The 16,522-nt window shown below is 40.0% G+C and overlaps 1 protein-coding gene across 5 annotated transcripts in view; it reads left to right on the plus strand.

Annotated features, from left to right (window-relative positions):
- Positions 1-15,872, plus strand: part of FAM110B (family with sequence similarity 110 member B) — a 114,388-nt gene extending 98,516 nt beyond the window's left edge. For all 5 annotated transcript variants that reach the window (XM_071419776.1, XM_071419791.1, XM_071419783.1 and 2 more), the window contains one exon: positions 12,091-15,872. In XM_071419776.1, the coding sequence (XP_071275877.1) occupies positions 12,397-13,509 (1,113 nt within the window). In that variant the 5' untranslated portion in view covers positions 12,091-12,396 and the 3' untranslated portion in view covers positions 13,510-15,872. The remainder of the gene's footprint in view (positions 1-12,090) is intronic.
- The last annotated feature ends 650 nt before the right edge of the window (positions 15,873-16,522 follow it).

Genomic DNA, 16,522 nt, shown 5'->3' on the forward strand with positions numbered 1-16,522 from the left:
CCTCTATCCACTTTCTGAGTTTGGGATGAATTTCTTACGTTACTTTGGGCAGCCAATATCAATCCTGTATTAACTTCCAGTTGGGAGATTTACTTTTGTTTACAGAAGAGGGGAGATCTATAAGTGTGGCTGTGTATCACATATCTTAGAGGAGAATGGATATGTAGTAATCTTAGGGTAGTCTGATACTCTCAGGGAGGGCAGGAATGGAGGAGTGGTTTAAGCAGACTTTCCAAGCAATAGTCTGTGACACCTGTGAGGACAGGGTGGAGAGCATCCCTAGTTCAGGCATCGCAGGGACAAGCCTGTTGTGTATCTGGTCATGCAATCAGCATGTGAAAGGGGTCTGAAGCATTGCCAAAAAGAAGAACTGGATTTACTGAGGAGTCTGCAGCAAACCTCAGCACTCATTCAATTGACTGGTCAGTATTTCTGGTTGCTGGATTTACTCCACTATGCATTTTCATCCTGAAAGTGCACGGTGCTCTGAGCCTGGCATCCCTCTGTGATATGTTCCTGCCAACCACCCAGTGCCAACTCCTTTGCCCTCAGCCTTCTGAGCTCAGCAGAGAGTGTGCCCCAGGCACAGAGGCTGCAGGAGAGAGAAGATGTATCTCTCTGCTGCAAACCAAATGGTCTGGGTTAGCAGGAGCTTTGCTTCAGGAGCAGCTTCACTGAGAGCATCACCTTTCTCCACAATGCCCTTATGCCAGCTCTGTTCCTTCTGCAGGATGGAGGAGCTGCGAGAGGAGATGAGGAAGAGAGCTTGAGCTGTCTCTTCCTTTTTCCTATAATCCTTCTCTGTCCTTGTAATCTACTCCTGCTTCCCAACTCACTCTTCAGTGCTTCTTCCTCTATTCCCAACACCTTCTCCTCTCTTTGCCTGGCTAATAGCATTTCTCTTTACTTCTCTGTGTCTTGTCATTTCTCACTTTTCTTATGTCTGTCTCCACACTCACAATTCCAGGTTTTGGGTTTCTTTAGTTTGTTTGTTTTGTTTCTTTCTTTTTGCAGAGTCCCTGCACTGCCTTCCTCTCTCCATTTAATTAAATGTAGTGGTCATGACTTGATATAGCTTTTGTTTTCTTTAAGATGGTGAGGATTTTATGGTTTCTTAAAATCAGAGTCAGGAAGAATTTCCAGCATCATCATCATCATAACTTCACCTAACCCCTCAGATAGGCAAAAACCATTCAAAAGAATCTGGAGATTCTGATTTCTAAAATGAGGCTTTTCAAGAATATTGTTTTAGTGAAGATCATTAAATTAATCAGTAATACAAAGCCCCACTTTGAGTGTCAAATTTGCATATTAAACAAAAGTTTGGATGCTCATTGACAAGTTGTTGTGAGAGACAGGGTCAAACGCCTTACTGGCCTTTCTGGAGCTGGATGTTCATCTCCAGTTAAATAGGTTGTGAACAGTTTGTGAAGATCTGTAGCTTAACATGTGGACTCTGTGGCATCCATTTCCCATACAGCAGCCAAGAAGAAAATATACTCAGTGTATTCTAACAGCAAACACCTCAACAGCTGTAGTCAATGCTGGTATAGTCTGAGTGGTTACACACACAAATGTGTGACCATGCACAAGTGTAGCACTTGTGTTTAGTTTTACAGCTGTAATCATTAATTGCAACATCATCATAACAATGAAGACCTAGATTGCCTTGTGTTCCAGTGCCAAAACTGGTATGTTCAACCATCTGCTTGAAGAACTCTGTAATATACAGATACATCTTCAAGACATAATGCTATGCATGCCTTCAGTTTTTTTTCTTGACTTCTAACAACATGTACCTTTAGACATGAGGTTGGAGAAACGGAGAATGAACTATCCTGTGGTATGGGAAAATATTCTCTTATCTAGAGAGAAATATAATTTTACCATTCAAAAATGAAAGAAATGATTCATGGAGTTGCTCTGAGGGTTGCAGTGCCCTAGAACACTGCTGTAAATCATGTATGGTTTATTTTTGCTGTTTTTTTTTTTTTCCAAATGTAATTTTAAAAATACTAGATTTGTTTTTCCTTAGTCAAAACTTTTATAGTGTGTTTATTTAAGAAAAAAAAATATGCAATATTTCATGTGTGTAGAGCTTAGAAATGAAATGCTTAGAAATGGTTAACTCAGGGCAATTCATTTGTAGACATTATTTTTAAATAGCCATTCTGACCTTACTGCAGTAATATCTCATGTTACAGAAAAGGCTGTTTAATGCAAAGAGTTTTGACAAACAAGACCCCACAGCTAATCAGAAGAGCAGCTCAAAGTCTGCAATTGTCAGAATTAGGCCGCTCTATTGTATCCCCCTGGCTGAACATTATCATTTTTCTGATGGTACTGGTTTTACTATGCTCATTTTTAATTGTGCCTACTGTACTGCCTCTCAAAGGTGGCCTTGTAAGTTTTTAATCTCAGTAGCAGACATTAATTAGCTTTATTTTAATATTTATTTCTAAAGATTAAATGCTTGTGTTCCTGTATAGAATTTATTAAAAAGAATTTTCCATGTAACAAGCTGTTAAAGTAAGAAAATATTTAAATATAAATAATTAGGTGGCTTTCTGGGTTCTTGCTTTTAAAATCTTGACAAGTATTATAAGAAATATTCTGTATGCTTAGGCACTGTTTCTTTCAAATGTGTTTTCACAACATGTAAGAAACTTCAGGAAGGTGCTATTAAGCTTTGTTTTGAAACTTTGAAAATAGGTATTTTCAAAAGATTCTTTTACTATATACATCTCTAAAGGAAAGGAAATTTTAAGTATGGTGTCTTTTTCTATTTATAATAGCTCTTTATGGTTTCTGTTTTTTTCACTGCATAAATTATTGGAATTGTTTTTCTTTTCTGGGCTGTATTTGTTTACTTTGGGTCTTCATGTATTTGAACATTTCTGGAGTTTTGCAGGATGAGTAATTGCAAGGGAGTGTCTAACTGAAGCTGTTTTCATTGTGAGTTTATGGTTATTTCTCACATAAAATCTCTTCATACCTATGATATTATGCTCCTTTAATGGATTTCTCATTGTAAACAGTTTTAGAGAACTTTCATCAATAACCAAGAGTCTAAACATGGCAGCTTGATATTTCAGGGCCTTGGGCCTTTTTATGACAGTTGGGTAAATTCTTGCCATTCCCACATGAAGAAGCTGGCAGCAGTGTTTATGTACATAAAATCAGAGATTACTGAACTCTTTTGTGAAATGAGTGATTGGATCAAATCCCCAGTCCCCAAACTGGGGTGAGTTTCTGACCTCCTGAGGAAGAACTGACTTGGTCTTCCTATTTCAGCTGAAATGTCCTACTTGCTAGAAATTACTTAATTGCACTGGAGCAGGATTAGTAACCCAATTTCGTTGTCAAGTACCATATATGGTCTTTTTCTGCTCTTTTCTTTATTTAAAGAAACCTTGCTAGTACTTTTTGTTTGTTTGTTTGTTTTGAAGTGGAAGTCTTTGAAAGCAAGTGTTGGAAAAGGATCTGTCTCTACCTACTGAATCACAAAATTGTTAGGGTTGGAAGGCACCTCTGGAGATCACCTCATATCCAACCCACCTGCCCAGTCAGGGTCACCTGGAGCAGGTGACACAGGAAGGTGTCCAGGTGGATTTTGAATGTCTCCAGAGAGGGAAACTCCACAACCTCCCTGAGCCTGTTCCAGTGCTCTGCCACCCTCAGTGTAAGGAAGTTCTTCCTCTGTGGAACTTCCTCTGTTTTTGTTTCTGGCCATTGCTCCTTATCCTGTCACTGGCACCACTGGAAAGAGTCTGGCACCCTGGACAGCCACATTTGAGATATTTGTACAATACAAGGTGTAGCCTGGTACTTTGAGTATCTGCCCTGGAAGGCTGCTTCCAGTCTGGACTCCAAATCCAATGGAGGAGGAAGTGTTTTCTTTGTCACCCTCCCCAGCTTTGACTGTGTTTTGAGGTCTGGCAGCTACGTGCTGGGTGAGACAGTGTGGATGACCAAGGTGAGGAGGTCCCTGGTTTTTCTACAGTTTGGGGAATATCATTAGGCTTAGTTGCTTGCATGTCTTTTAGAAGAAATAAGAACTTCACTTATGCTAGGTGGCATGGGTGCTCAGGACATGCCCATGGGGTCTCTTTCCCTGAACATGCTTTCTATCCTACATGCTCATGATCATTCCAGATTTTTCACAGTTCCCTTCCATAGATGTGAAACAGGGGAGATGGGCAGCCATAGAAGTCACATGGGAGATGAGGAAAGTGTCCAGGTTTTGACTTGGTTTGATGTTCAGGACATAGCTGAGGCCTTGTAGCCAGGCAGAAGAGTTCACAAGTGATTCTCAGTGTATTAGTTGAGGGAGAAAAGTACTGGCAGAGGAACACGTGCTTTGTGGTGAGATCCAAGCTTAAATATAATCTACCCAAGATTTTATGAGTACCGCTGTCACATAAATGGTGAGCACAGACTCTGTTTCCCCACAGAAAATGCCATTTAGGTGTGTGTGTTTCAGTGCTGATGAGTTTTGAAGGCTCAGCTTGATGTTGCCATGCAGCAGTAGCCAGAAAGGAGATGAACCTACAGAAGTCTTCTGGTCATGGGTCCTTACGTCTTTGACTACAAGGCTGTGTTGGTAGGCACACTGCACATTTAATATAAACATTCATTTTGAAAATCTATACTTGCACTTTATCCATTTAAATCTGGTTTGATTTCTTAGTATTTCCAAGATAAAAAGTTCTTCTAAGAAAAAATGGTTTATGTTTTAGGGCTTACCCCCCATAGTGTAATTAAGGCCAAGTCTATCCCATAGCTACACTGCTATGCTGCAGTAGAGTGCTTTAACATTCATACAAGTTTTCAAACATTTAAAGGATTTGGGACTATGTTTAATTTATCCCAGTGTGACAAATGGTTCAGAATTGGCATTTTGAAAATACTGCTATCAAGATGTATGTTCTGTAGGTGAGTTAATAGCTGTAATTTTTTTGGTGAGGGATGCTGCAGAAGTTACTGAGCTGTTTCCTAGCTGCCTGATTACTGATGAGACTTGAGCTTCTGCTGTTGAGGGCCAGACTTGGCAGTGTTATTGGGGGTACCACATGGGTGATGGAGCCTGAGAATCCTGCTAGTGAGGTGATGTGTCTGTAGTAAAACTAGAAGGAGGAGGGTGTTTTGCAGATGTATCTCCACATTTTTGCAGATAGATTTTTATTTCCTTCTTTGCAAGTGCATATGATTTCTATGGAACTTACTGCCATAAGATTTTGGTGGCTTAAAATATGTCTCACTCTGAAAGTGGGCTTGTTAAGAATTACCATGGACTTGAGATGAGAACTAAAATGAAAAGTTTTCAATTTAAAACATTTTTGCTGAGCTTCATAATTGAAATAATTTTTTTTCTTCTGTCTCCCTCTGTTTTTTCCCCACTTTGCAGCAGTGACCCCCCAATTGACTTTTTCCCCCCACACATTGGAAGTACTACTACCAGGAAAAAAAGGTGGTTTACCAGGATGCCAAATCCAAACATGGCCATGAAAGACATCCTCCAGGAGCAAGAAGATGAGATGCTAGCTTTTCCTATCAGTAGAAAAAAAGGGAGGGTGTAGTGCAGATAGCACTGCTCCTTCCATCAGAGCAGAGCAGGAGTTACTGCATCTTGCAGAAGTAGGAGAGAAGTAAAAACCTCCCTTTTTCCAGAGAAGAGGGACCAAGCAGGTGGGACTTGGTACAGCAGGGACCTATATCAGGTTTGATGAACCTCTGAAATGTAACTGAACACCAGAGCCAAGTATCCTGTATTGAAAAAGGGGATTATGTTGATCTCTAAAAGTGCATAAAAGATCCTAGGAAAACTGTGTAGGCTCAGGACACCACAGGATAAACTGGGAATTGTGGCCTTATTGTAAGGAGGAGGCTTTAAATTTAAAACATGATGGTTATGGAGAGATGTGGAATTAAAAGTATAAAAACAGTTTAGATTTGAGACCATTGACACTGGCTGATGAACAAGCAGTAAGAGTGTTTCCTAAAACTTTGTGAAGTGTTTAGAGCACCATTCCCATAAAATGCACACTGAAATAGAAATATTCACATAAGGCTACAAATGTAGTAAAACGTTATATTCCTTATGAGAATTTTTAGCCCCTTCTTTGGTTTGTTGGGGTTTTTTTTTTGTTTGTTTTGTTTTGTTTTGTTTTGTTTTGTTGTTTAAATGACAGCTGAAATTACTGCAAAGGGCACAATGCTGTCTAAGCAACACAGGCATCCGAAGAAAAACCAGAACTGATTTCCACTACAGCTTTTACAACCACAGCCTGTAGTATTGCTCTAAATAATAAGACATTTTATTTTGGTTTGTACTGTCTCATTGGAAGATAGGGGAATTTCATTTCTGGGCTTTCTTCTACATTTATGCAGCCTGTTGAAAGAAATCAGAGTTTTCATTGTTGTGAGATATCTATAGGGCAGTATTTAACCCAGAAGCATCACTGAGAGTGGATTACTGCTACTGGGTAGGAGATGTAACAGTGATGGATTTCAGAACTAAAAAGAAGCAAAATACTTTCTAAAGTTTTTTCTTTCAAAGAGGCATCTCTATCTAGCTCCCAGTGAGACCTAGGCATACATTACAGGGTTAGTATGTAAGTATAGCTGCTAGGTTGCTTTCCTGCTTTCCAGATGTTTATACCTCCATGGATTTTCCAGCAGCTATTTCAACTTAGCAGTGTTAGCATTTCTGGTTATGGCAATGTCTTGCTTTAAGCCTCATCATTTTCACTGCACATTGAAATAGAAAGAGTGCTCAGTGGTGACACTGTTTTATTTATGGAGAGTTTTGTCTTAAAAGCCTTTGATGTAAGAGCCAAGCAGAATTAACAAAAATATATCAGCCTGTATTATGCTGATATGCAAGCTATTGCAAACAAGGCTAGTTGTAGTTTGGGTTTTTTTGGTTGGAAGTAACACATCAGCAGTGAAAAGTGACCGCCGAGGTTACTACCTTCCCATTTGGTGGGAATTTCTCTTGCCTACATAATTCTGCCACCCTTAGTTTCAGGTCACTGTAGTTCACATTATTCATGACCTTTTGAAGGTTTAAATGTATACTTGAACAGATGCCTGTTGCTCTTGCTGTTCACTGTACCGTGTTTTAGGGAGGAACAGAGCCTGAAAACAGGCACTTTCATTTGTATTTTGAGTGATGGTAGATCTGAAAGACTATTTCATCTCCTCATGCTTTATCTTGACAGTTAATATTATGTGAGACCAAGACTACACAGCATACACATCTTTATCTAAAATTGGCTTAAAAAATGAAATACTGCTGCCATTCTGGATATGGATGACCTTTTATCAATTTCAGCCAAGTTTACTTAGGCTTTGCCTGTTTTTTTTTAAACTTAGTAGCATATATATGTGAGGTTTACAATGGCAATTATCCACAGAATAACTTGTATCAGTTTTAGGCATACATATTAGTATAACTTAGCACACAGACCTGTAGCCAGTGATTCTCAGTGAAGCTCTCATTTGTAGGCTTTGCAGTGACTGTTAAATAAACAGTATCTTCATTATGGGGCCTGCAGCTCTGAAGTGCACCCAGGTATTAGGGGAACCTGAGATTTTCCATCTGTGTCCTGTGTTCCTGTGTAAGTTTTGTTGTGTGATCTCTTTGAGTCCTGTTGCTGCCACTTGATTATTTATACTGGAATTTATGTCATGTTATGGTGCATCTTGAGGCCGTGGTAGTTATATTTTATCACCTGGAAAATAAAATTGACACAGGCCTTTAAATATCAAGGAAGGCAGAGTAAAGGCTGTCAGCCTTCATTATATTTATCCACTGTACATCATCCTCCCTTCTGTGCAATCCCTTCATCCGCTGTCCCAGAGGGATGAATTAGGAGAATGAGCTTCATTGTAACTTTGTCAGGTGAAGCAATGTCCTCACCAAAGTCAAGGACAGAAATTTCACTCGTTTCATTTGGACCACATTTTCACATGGCTTTTTTGCTGCTTTTTCTGTAGCTTGAATACTGCTAAAATATGTCATGCCTTTCTGTGGATACTTTTAGACAAAGACTGGGTGAAACGTGGCCAAATGCGTAGGAGCTACAGGACACCACAGAACGGAGGAGGGAAGTGTGTCATTTACTGTCAGTTGACACCATTCAGTCTGTGTTTAGAATGCAGTTTTAGGTATGAGAGGAAAAAATGAACTCTGTTATTGCACAATGCTATTGTATTCATAATAGTGCTAGAAATAAATACTTGCCACAATGGGGTTTGTTCATAAATTTCTCATACATTTCAAGAAACTGCATATTCAGAATATATGGACCTAGGATTCCAAAGTTTCTGCATAGTTTATCTCTTCCTTACCGCCTCGGTTTTAAAGTAAGGAAAGAATATGTTACAGGAGATTTATTCGTAGTTAATGTTACTTGTATAGCTATTGCTGCTCTGGGCTGTGTTGTGTTCCCCTAAATCATGCAGATAGAGCATTGGTTATTTAAATATGAATATCTGACAAGCATATTATGGACTCAAGAGTGATTAAATTGTGATGCCTAGAATGAATTAAGTGCTTTGAATCTCTGCCTCTGCCACAAAGGAATCCTGAATTGAAGTGTCTGGCTGAAAATGCAGCTTTAAAAACCCAAAATTTTGTGCATTTTGTATTCTACTCAGAAGGTGTGCAGTAGTTGTGGGATATTAGAGGAGCTCAGTAAGACCTTTCAGAAAGGTTTTATTAATGTATACATGGTGTTAAATAGAACTATGTTTGAATGCATCTGTAAGATTTTTGTCTTTGTTTTTCTTGAAATAATTTCTTAAGTCTAGTAGTTTTGTAAGGAAGAGCAGTAATGGAAATCCAGAGTAAATCCTGAAAAAGACCGTTCAGTCCATAGAAGGATTACAGCTATACAGCAGACCACTGGATGTAAACAGAGAGAAAGGAACATTTCTTGAGTCCCTAGATATATTTCACATGTTTTCTGGGAGTGGGTGAAGAAAACCTGTTTGCCCCTGAGTTTCTTCAGGATGTTACTGGTACTAGAGATGTACCCAACAGGGAAAGGGAATTCAGATGCCTAAGCCATGAGTTTCTTTGGAGTTCAAGCCAGAAAAAAAGCCACTTCTATGCCCTGGTTGCTGCAATGATGATCTTCACAACTGGAATCTGAGTCTTCCTGAGACATCACTGTACTGCTGCTCTCAGCCTCCTATTAACAATAAAATTAATAAGTAGCAAGGTTCTGTAGTGTTGCTGTGGTGTTTCAGGTGCCCATGGACAGAAGAGAAGCTGGTAAAAATTGAACTCGTTTTCCCAGTTAGCAGTAGGAACAGCCTGCAGCCATCACCAGCACAGGCAGAAGTTTCATTAGATTTTACATTCATCCACCTCTCTTTCATCACACTTTCTTTTTTTACTGTATCTGGTTAGTAATTTTTATCTCTCTGAGATGAGAATACTGAATAAGATTTCTGGTGATACTTTAATGCGGCACTTCAGTGAAATGGAGCAATTTAAACGATACACAAAAAGTTGATTCCTTTTCATAGCTGTATGTTCCTTAATTTATAGCAGCAGCCCCACAGGTACAAAGCCTCCATGGCTGGCCACAAAACCACTTGGCTGTTACCCCCCAGGCTCCCTGTGCTGGCTCAGGTGGACATTTCTGTCCTGGCTCCTCACCAGGTCTTTGCTTTTCTTTCTAGACATGCCTGAAGCACACTGCCAGTTGCAGCATATTTCCATGGACTCCGGGGCACCTGGCTCCATATGTGCTTGCAAACAAACACACTTGTTCTCTCAGATGAACATGCGTGCATGGTGGGATTTACTTTTCTTCTTTTTTTTCCTTTTTAAGTGTGGTGCTGAAGCCAGTGTGGATGCTCAGCCTACTGGGCAATGCTTGTTGACATTGATGAAAGCTATCCAAAGTGAGGAAGTTGTTAAATGCTGGGAAAAGACTTCCAAAAGCAGCCTTGAGCTGGAGGCCTTGGTTCCCATGGCTCTGATCTGTAGCGGTGTGCGGAGCCACTTACCAGAGGAGAATGGAGTTGGCAGCTGTCCTCAGGGGCAGGACATGGTCACCTTTAATGACAGTGGTCTAGCAGGAGAGTTCTCTTGCTTGCTCAAGTAGTATTAACTCAGTTGGGTGACAGTGTTAAGTACTGAGATTGTTTGTGGGGTTTTCATCCTCTTGACAAAACCCCTGCTCTCACACAGATTTGATTTCTGCACACAAGTATTAAATATACACATCAATGGGGTATTTATACAGACACTTAGCCATCCAGCTCTGAGCTGGCAATGTGGAAAGATTTGCTTTGTGTGTACGGAAGAGAAATGTGTGTGCAGATGCAAGTTGGAATTGCCTTCTGCGCATTTGGAAGTTTCATACTTAATTTCAAAACAGTACCAATAAATATGTTGATTCAAATGAGGAAAGCTTTTTCTCTTTCAGGGAGACTTAGTTTAAATTCAGGAAGTCAAACAGCTGAGGAGTTAGCACTAGGATTTATAAAACAACATTGAAAGAGAAGCTTAATTACCGTTTCCCTACCCTTTCAATTGCATTGAATCTGTGTCTGGTTTATCACCCACCTAAATATGTTAGTTTGTATTAGAAGAATGCTTGTGACAGTGAGCCCTCAGGAGAAAGCTCAGCTTTTTCCTATAATCTCATTATAGCATTTGTATGTTTTATTTGCTCGCTTTGACCTTGGATAATATGTAGAAAGTATTTAATGTATATATATCACATGATTCTGGTCATCAGTGATTGAGGTTGTTTTGTTTTTACTGTTAATGTAACTTCAGCTGGAATTTCAAGTTGTGTATTGATGGATGAGAACACATAGGATGACAGCAACATGAAAGCAAATCATCCCAGGGAAGGATGCTGCTCTGTGTTCTTTAAGATAGAGTGAAGATGGAGCAGCTGCTTTTCTTTTTCTCCCTGAAGATCACAGTGATAATAGAAATGGGATATTAAAGAGGGCAGCATAGATTAATGGGGCAGTAATAAAACAAATGAGACCCATTAGTGAAATCACTGCTTGAAAAGTAGATTCCATGGTAAGTGCCCTTCAGTGCCTCATTTAGGAAAAATTGTTTCAGCACTTGTAATATCATCCATGGTGTTGGATTTTAGACTGTTTTGACAATCTCAGTGATAAAACCCTAAAATAATTTAGATGAAGAGAAATTTTATTTGTACTTACTGCTTGGTAGAAAACCTGAGTTATTATATCTATCTACATGTTGAAGACAAGTTCTTCTTTTGCAAACCCAGTCACAATGGTTTTTCATGTTCCCAAAATCTTAAAATCATAAAAAACCAAAGACATTTTTTGTTGTTCTGTTAAGCCTGTAAGGTGATCATGAGAGCTAGAAAGGCCTTCTTTTATTGCTGGAGCACCAGTGCTATGGATACCAATGTTCAAACAGAAAGGAACTGGAATTGGTGGATTTAGTGACATCTCCTGGCTTTATGTGTTGATTCTATATTTGATTAGCAATGAAGGATGTGCACTGCACTTAAAACTCTTCATGTCTCTGTTTGCTCTCTGCTTTTCAGACCAGATTGTTTTCTGCACAATTTAATGAGCAAGGAAAATACACTTGATTGCTGAGATTTATACCCCCTTATATTTTTCTAACCCCCTTATATTTTTCTATAAGGAGAAAAATATTTGGGGGTTAGAGATAAAACATGTTCACAAATCTACTTAACTAAGCCAAATACATTAATATGAAGTCCTTTTTTACTGGAAGATGTGTGGCTTCAACTCTCTGAATTGTCTCATTCTGCTTCCCTTTCTCCCTCTAGAAATGTATGGCTGTATTGTGATGAGGCTTAGTTTTTTTGGAAATTTTTTTTCCCCCCAGTGTAATTTTGTTAAATCGAAGCTCAGAGTGTAAATATCAAACGATTCACATCTTGTGAGATGCAGAGGGGTGCTGGGCAGGAGCGGGCAGGGGCTCCGTGCGCGCTGCCTGCCCGAGCGGGCGGCGGAGGCAGAGGAGGGCCGGGAGGCGGCTGTTGCTATCGCTCTGATGTCAGGCGCTCCCGCTAACGTGTGGTTGGTTATTCTGCCTTTCAGATCGCTGCCGCTCGCTCCTGGAGCGCAGGGGGGACGGCCAGACTCCCACATCTTTCAGCGAGAAGAAAGGAGCCAGCGGAGCGGACTAATACGGACTTGTGTCGGGTGCCCTTGCCCTACAAAGGCTGCCTTCAAAAGAGAAACGCAGTGCTATTTAATGAGCTGTGAGATGAGGCACTGCTGCTAACGCTCAGATCCCAGGATTCATCGGCTATTCATTGTGCTTAATGTACATGTTTCTGCACCGTGCATTTAGGAGATCCCAGAGAAGAATCCAAAACGGCTGCGGGGGAAAGACCACCAAACATGCCTACAGAAACATTACCGACAGGTAGCATGGTGAAGCCGGTCAGCCCTGCCGTGACTTTCACATCTGCTGTTCCTCTCCGCATCCTGAACAAAGGACCCGACTATTTTCGCAGGCAGGCGGAGCCTAATCCAAAAAGACTGAGTGCAGTGGAGAGGCTCGAAGCCGACAAGGCGAAATACGTCAAGAGCCAGGAGGTCATCAATGCCAAGCAGGAGCCTGTGAAGCCGGCAGTGCTGGCGAAGCCGCCGGTCTGTCCGGCGGCCAAGCGAGCGCTGGGGAGCCCCACCTTGAAAGTCTTCAGCAACAATGCAAAGACTGAGAGTGGAGTCCAGAGAGAAAATCTGAAACTTGAGATTTTGAAGAACATCATCAACAGCTCTGAAGGCTCCAGCTCAGGCTCAGGGCATAAGCACGGTCCCCGAAATTGGCCACCCCACAGGGCCGATTCGACAGAGCTGAACCGACACTCATTCGCCGAATCCTTGAAGGTTTACCCCACGCAGGGCCGGAGCAGCCCCCAGGAGAGCAGCTCCAATGTCAGCAGAAGGCTCCTAGATCAGTCAGCAGAGACTTTCTTGCATGTCTCTCACAGCTCTTCAGACATTAGGAAAGTAACTAGTGCAAAGCCCTTAAAAGCAATACCCTGCAGTAGTTCAGCTCCACCTCTGCCTCCAAAGCCCAAAATTGCTGCCATTGCCACCCTGAAATCCCCAGAGATTGAGGCAGTGGAGTCTGGATGCGGAGTTAGCAGAAGGCCCTCCCTACAGCGGTCAAAATCAGACTTAAGCGACAGATACTTTCGCGTTGACGCAGACGTTGAACGATTCTTTAACTACTGCGGACTGGATCCTGAAGAGCTTGAAAACCTTGGGATGGAAAACTTTGCAAGGGCTAACTCTGATATTATATCCCTCAACTTTCGCAGTGCAAGCATGATTAGCTCAGACTGTGAACAGTCTCAGGACAGCAACAGTGACCTTAGAAATGATGACAGTGCCAATGACCGTGTGCCATATGGCATTTCTGCCATTGAAAGGAATGCCAGAATCATCAAGTGGTTGTATAGCATCAAGCAAGCTAGAGAGTCACAGAAAGTGTCCCATGTGTGAGAGAGAAATCCACCGTAGAAAAAAGCAAGGACTGTATCTTTGTCTGTGAATATTCAGTTTGTGAAGGGTTGTGAAGTCTACTTGAAGTCTTGTACCCTTCTCAAATCTCTTTGTGTTGCTTGTTGTGCAATGTTTCCAAGTTGCATGCCTGTCAACATGTGAGCTGACCTGGCTTCCACTTGAACAGTAACTAACTACAAAGCCTGGCTGAGCATACACATTATCTGCCAAAAGTTTAAGACAAGAATCTGATTAGGGCTTCAGTATAATCAAAGTGTTTACATGGAAAGATTATATGACTTCTTTGGTATTTATGTGGTTCCTCGTGGATTTTATATATGTCACTTTTTGTCTTAATACAGATATTGTCAACTGACTTTACTCATTTCCAAGTTGAAACAGAATCCCTTTGGGGGGAAGAAAAGTGGAATTGGCCGAAATAGGAGGTTTAGGCATACAACGATAGGCAAAGCAGCCTTATCTCTTGTAGAAAGTGCATTATTGGCACACGAAAGCTGTTTCTAAAAGGCAAAGAATGCTATGTTCTTAAATTATGTATCGTTGTTAAACTATATATCCCTACTTGTAGTAAGGCACTGTTCAGTAAAAAGTTTATTTTTCCTAGGTAAGCTCCCTCTGTTTTACAGCAGAAGTAGTCTAGTGAATCTGCTTGACCTCTCATAAACTAAACGAGACTTTCATTTGGGTTGGTGTAAGCATTTTAATGATTTTGTATTATACCAGTTGGAAAAGCTTAAAAAGGTTGGAGTCAACAGATTAAAATGGCGCAGGTGCAGGATTTTGTGGGTTTGATTTTTACTCAAAGATTCCTGGTCTTAAACTTTTGACAGGAATAATTAGATCCTATAGCTGATATTGAATGCCTTTATTAGTCAAAACACATCATGACTACGAACTCCATGCTGTCTTAATTTTTTTTGTAGATCTATTTGAAGAGTTAATGAACAAAAATGGAAACACACAGCCATATCAATATAACGCCTCCTATTCAGAAGTAAATACACTCAGTAGCTGAACTATATCTGAAAAAATGTGATTATGTTGTCTTGCATATGTTATATCTTAAGGCTGTGAAAGTTTGTTCCAGCTCTAGGAAAGTGTAGAAACATGACAGTATGTAGCTTTTCCTTTCTCTTTTTTTTATCTCCTTAAGATGGTTAGTGCTGCGAATCAACCTGTTACAAATCTTTCAACAATCTGTCTTCCCAGTGGTTTAATTAACTGTCACTTCAACTGACCGTGGTGGTATAGTAGTGGAGAAGTTGAAAGTACAGTGGTCTGCTTCATTATTATTGTATTCATGCTTTGAAGTAAATTGCAGCACTACCTTATACTACATCAGCTAATAGGAAACTTTTTTATTGTGTAAATGCTGTAAGACTTTGTATATACTTCAGTTGTTACAAAATCTTTAAAAGGAAGAGTGTTATGCTAATAAATAGCTCCTGGTGCAGGTATGGTAGGGTTTTTTTGTTCTTATTTTCACCCCTCCCATTCTTAAAACTGTATCAGGAACTCAATTGCTGTGTGTTCTAGTGCTGTAGAAGGTCTTGGTTAAATAATAGTTCCAGTAAAAGGTTTCTTTTACTAAAGTGCTTTTCAGATTATAATTTTTTATAAAATAACTATAGCAGCATGATCTGTCTGAAGAACTAGAAGAGATTTTCAAGACTCCTAAAATAGCTTGCTTCTTCCTTACCTAGCAATGTTACTGTTCCCGTTTATAGCATCTGTTCGTAATGAATCACCGCAGTCTTCTGAATTATTCTTCAGTAGTGCTTATTTATATATTTGAATATTAAAGATGTTTTACAAAGTCGGGTTCTCTCTTTTCTCTGAGAAGCCTGTAGCCCAGCTTATAACAGACAGCTACAGTTAATGCAGGCAAGACTGGAAGTGGAGCCATGCAGTCATTTGTTTCCTATGGAATTATCCTACATCCAGTTTTATATAATTGTTCTCTAAATGTTTGTTTATGGAGGGAGGGAAGCACACATTCAGTTTCAGCACACATTCAGCTTCAGGAGGCTACTCTGTGATTTTTACAGTTGACTTCACAACCTAAGACTTACAACATTCCTAGCTCAGACAAAAAAAAAAAAAAAGAGGAGCTCTGTATTTCAGCTACAGGCCCGTTTGTGACATTTTAAGCTCCATGGGTTTCAGTTGGCATTGACATCACAAGGGTTTTTCAAGCATATTTTTCCAATAGTAAGTTCTACTCAGTTCAGTGACTGTTTTGCCAAGAAAAATAATGCTTGAGGGATTAAAGCCAAGTGTAATGCAGCTGTATAGCAATGAAATAAAGAAGTTAAAACCGAAATAAAAAATCCACCCACATTGTTCTTTCTCAAGTGTTTTAAGAATGATGATAAACATGCTATCTCAAGTGTTGTCAGCCAAAAACAGTAATAAAGAAGCTTTTATAACTAGAAAATGGATTAGAGCATATGCTAGTATTCTGAATTTGTTTCCCAAGGTTTGTTGGGAAGCCATAAGCTCTTAAGAAATCAAATTAATTTCCTTTTAATCACAAAAGGGGTTGTAAGCTATCTGTAAGAGGGTGTTTCCTCACCCAAAAACAGTGTGCACGTGGATAAGATTCTACAGGGCCTAGACCTTCACAGTCAGCTGGACTTGCAATTCTGGTGAGGTTGCAGTAATAGAAATCATGGGATTGCAGAATGTTCACAAGGCTTTAAACAAGCAGGTAACAATTGCCTTTATTTGTCACTTTATTGCCGTTTATGCAGATATTATTTAATTATTAGTCATCCCAGGACAATGGTCTTGTTTTTACCTGTACGTTTGCATAAAATCCAAATCATTGGTGTCTGATTGGTTTTGTATTCAAATGGGAATAACCATTCTATACAATATATTATATATTATCTGTTTTTGCAGACAGGTCATCCTGTCATGTCAAGAGTGCATTCTGCCTTAGGAGATTCCTGAGTGCTGAATGCTGAATTCACAAAGAGTTGTAACCAGC

Source organism: Agelaius tricolor, unplaced genomic scaffold (assembly GCF_023055355.1).
Source record: "Agelaius tricolor isolate 1412-34295 unplaced genomic scaffold, bAgeTri1.0.p SCAF_2, whole genome shotgun sequence".
NCBI lineage: Eukaryota > Metazoa > Chordata > Aves > Passeriformes > Icteridae > Agelaius > Agelaius tricolor.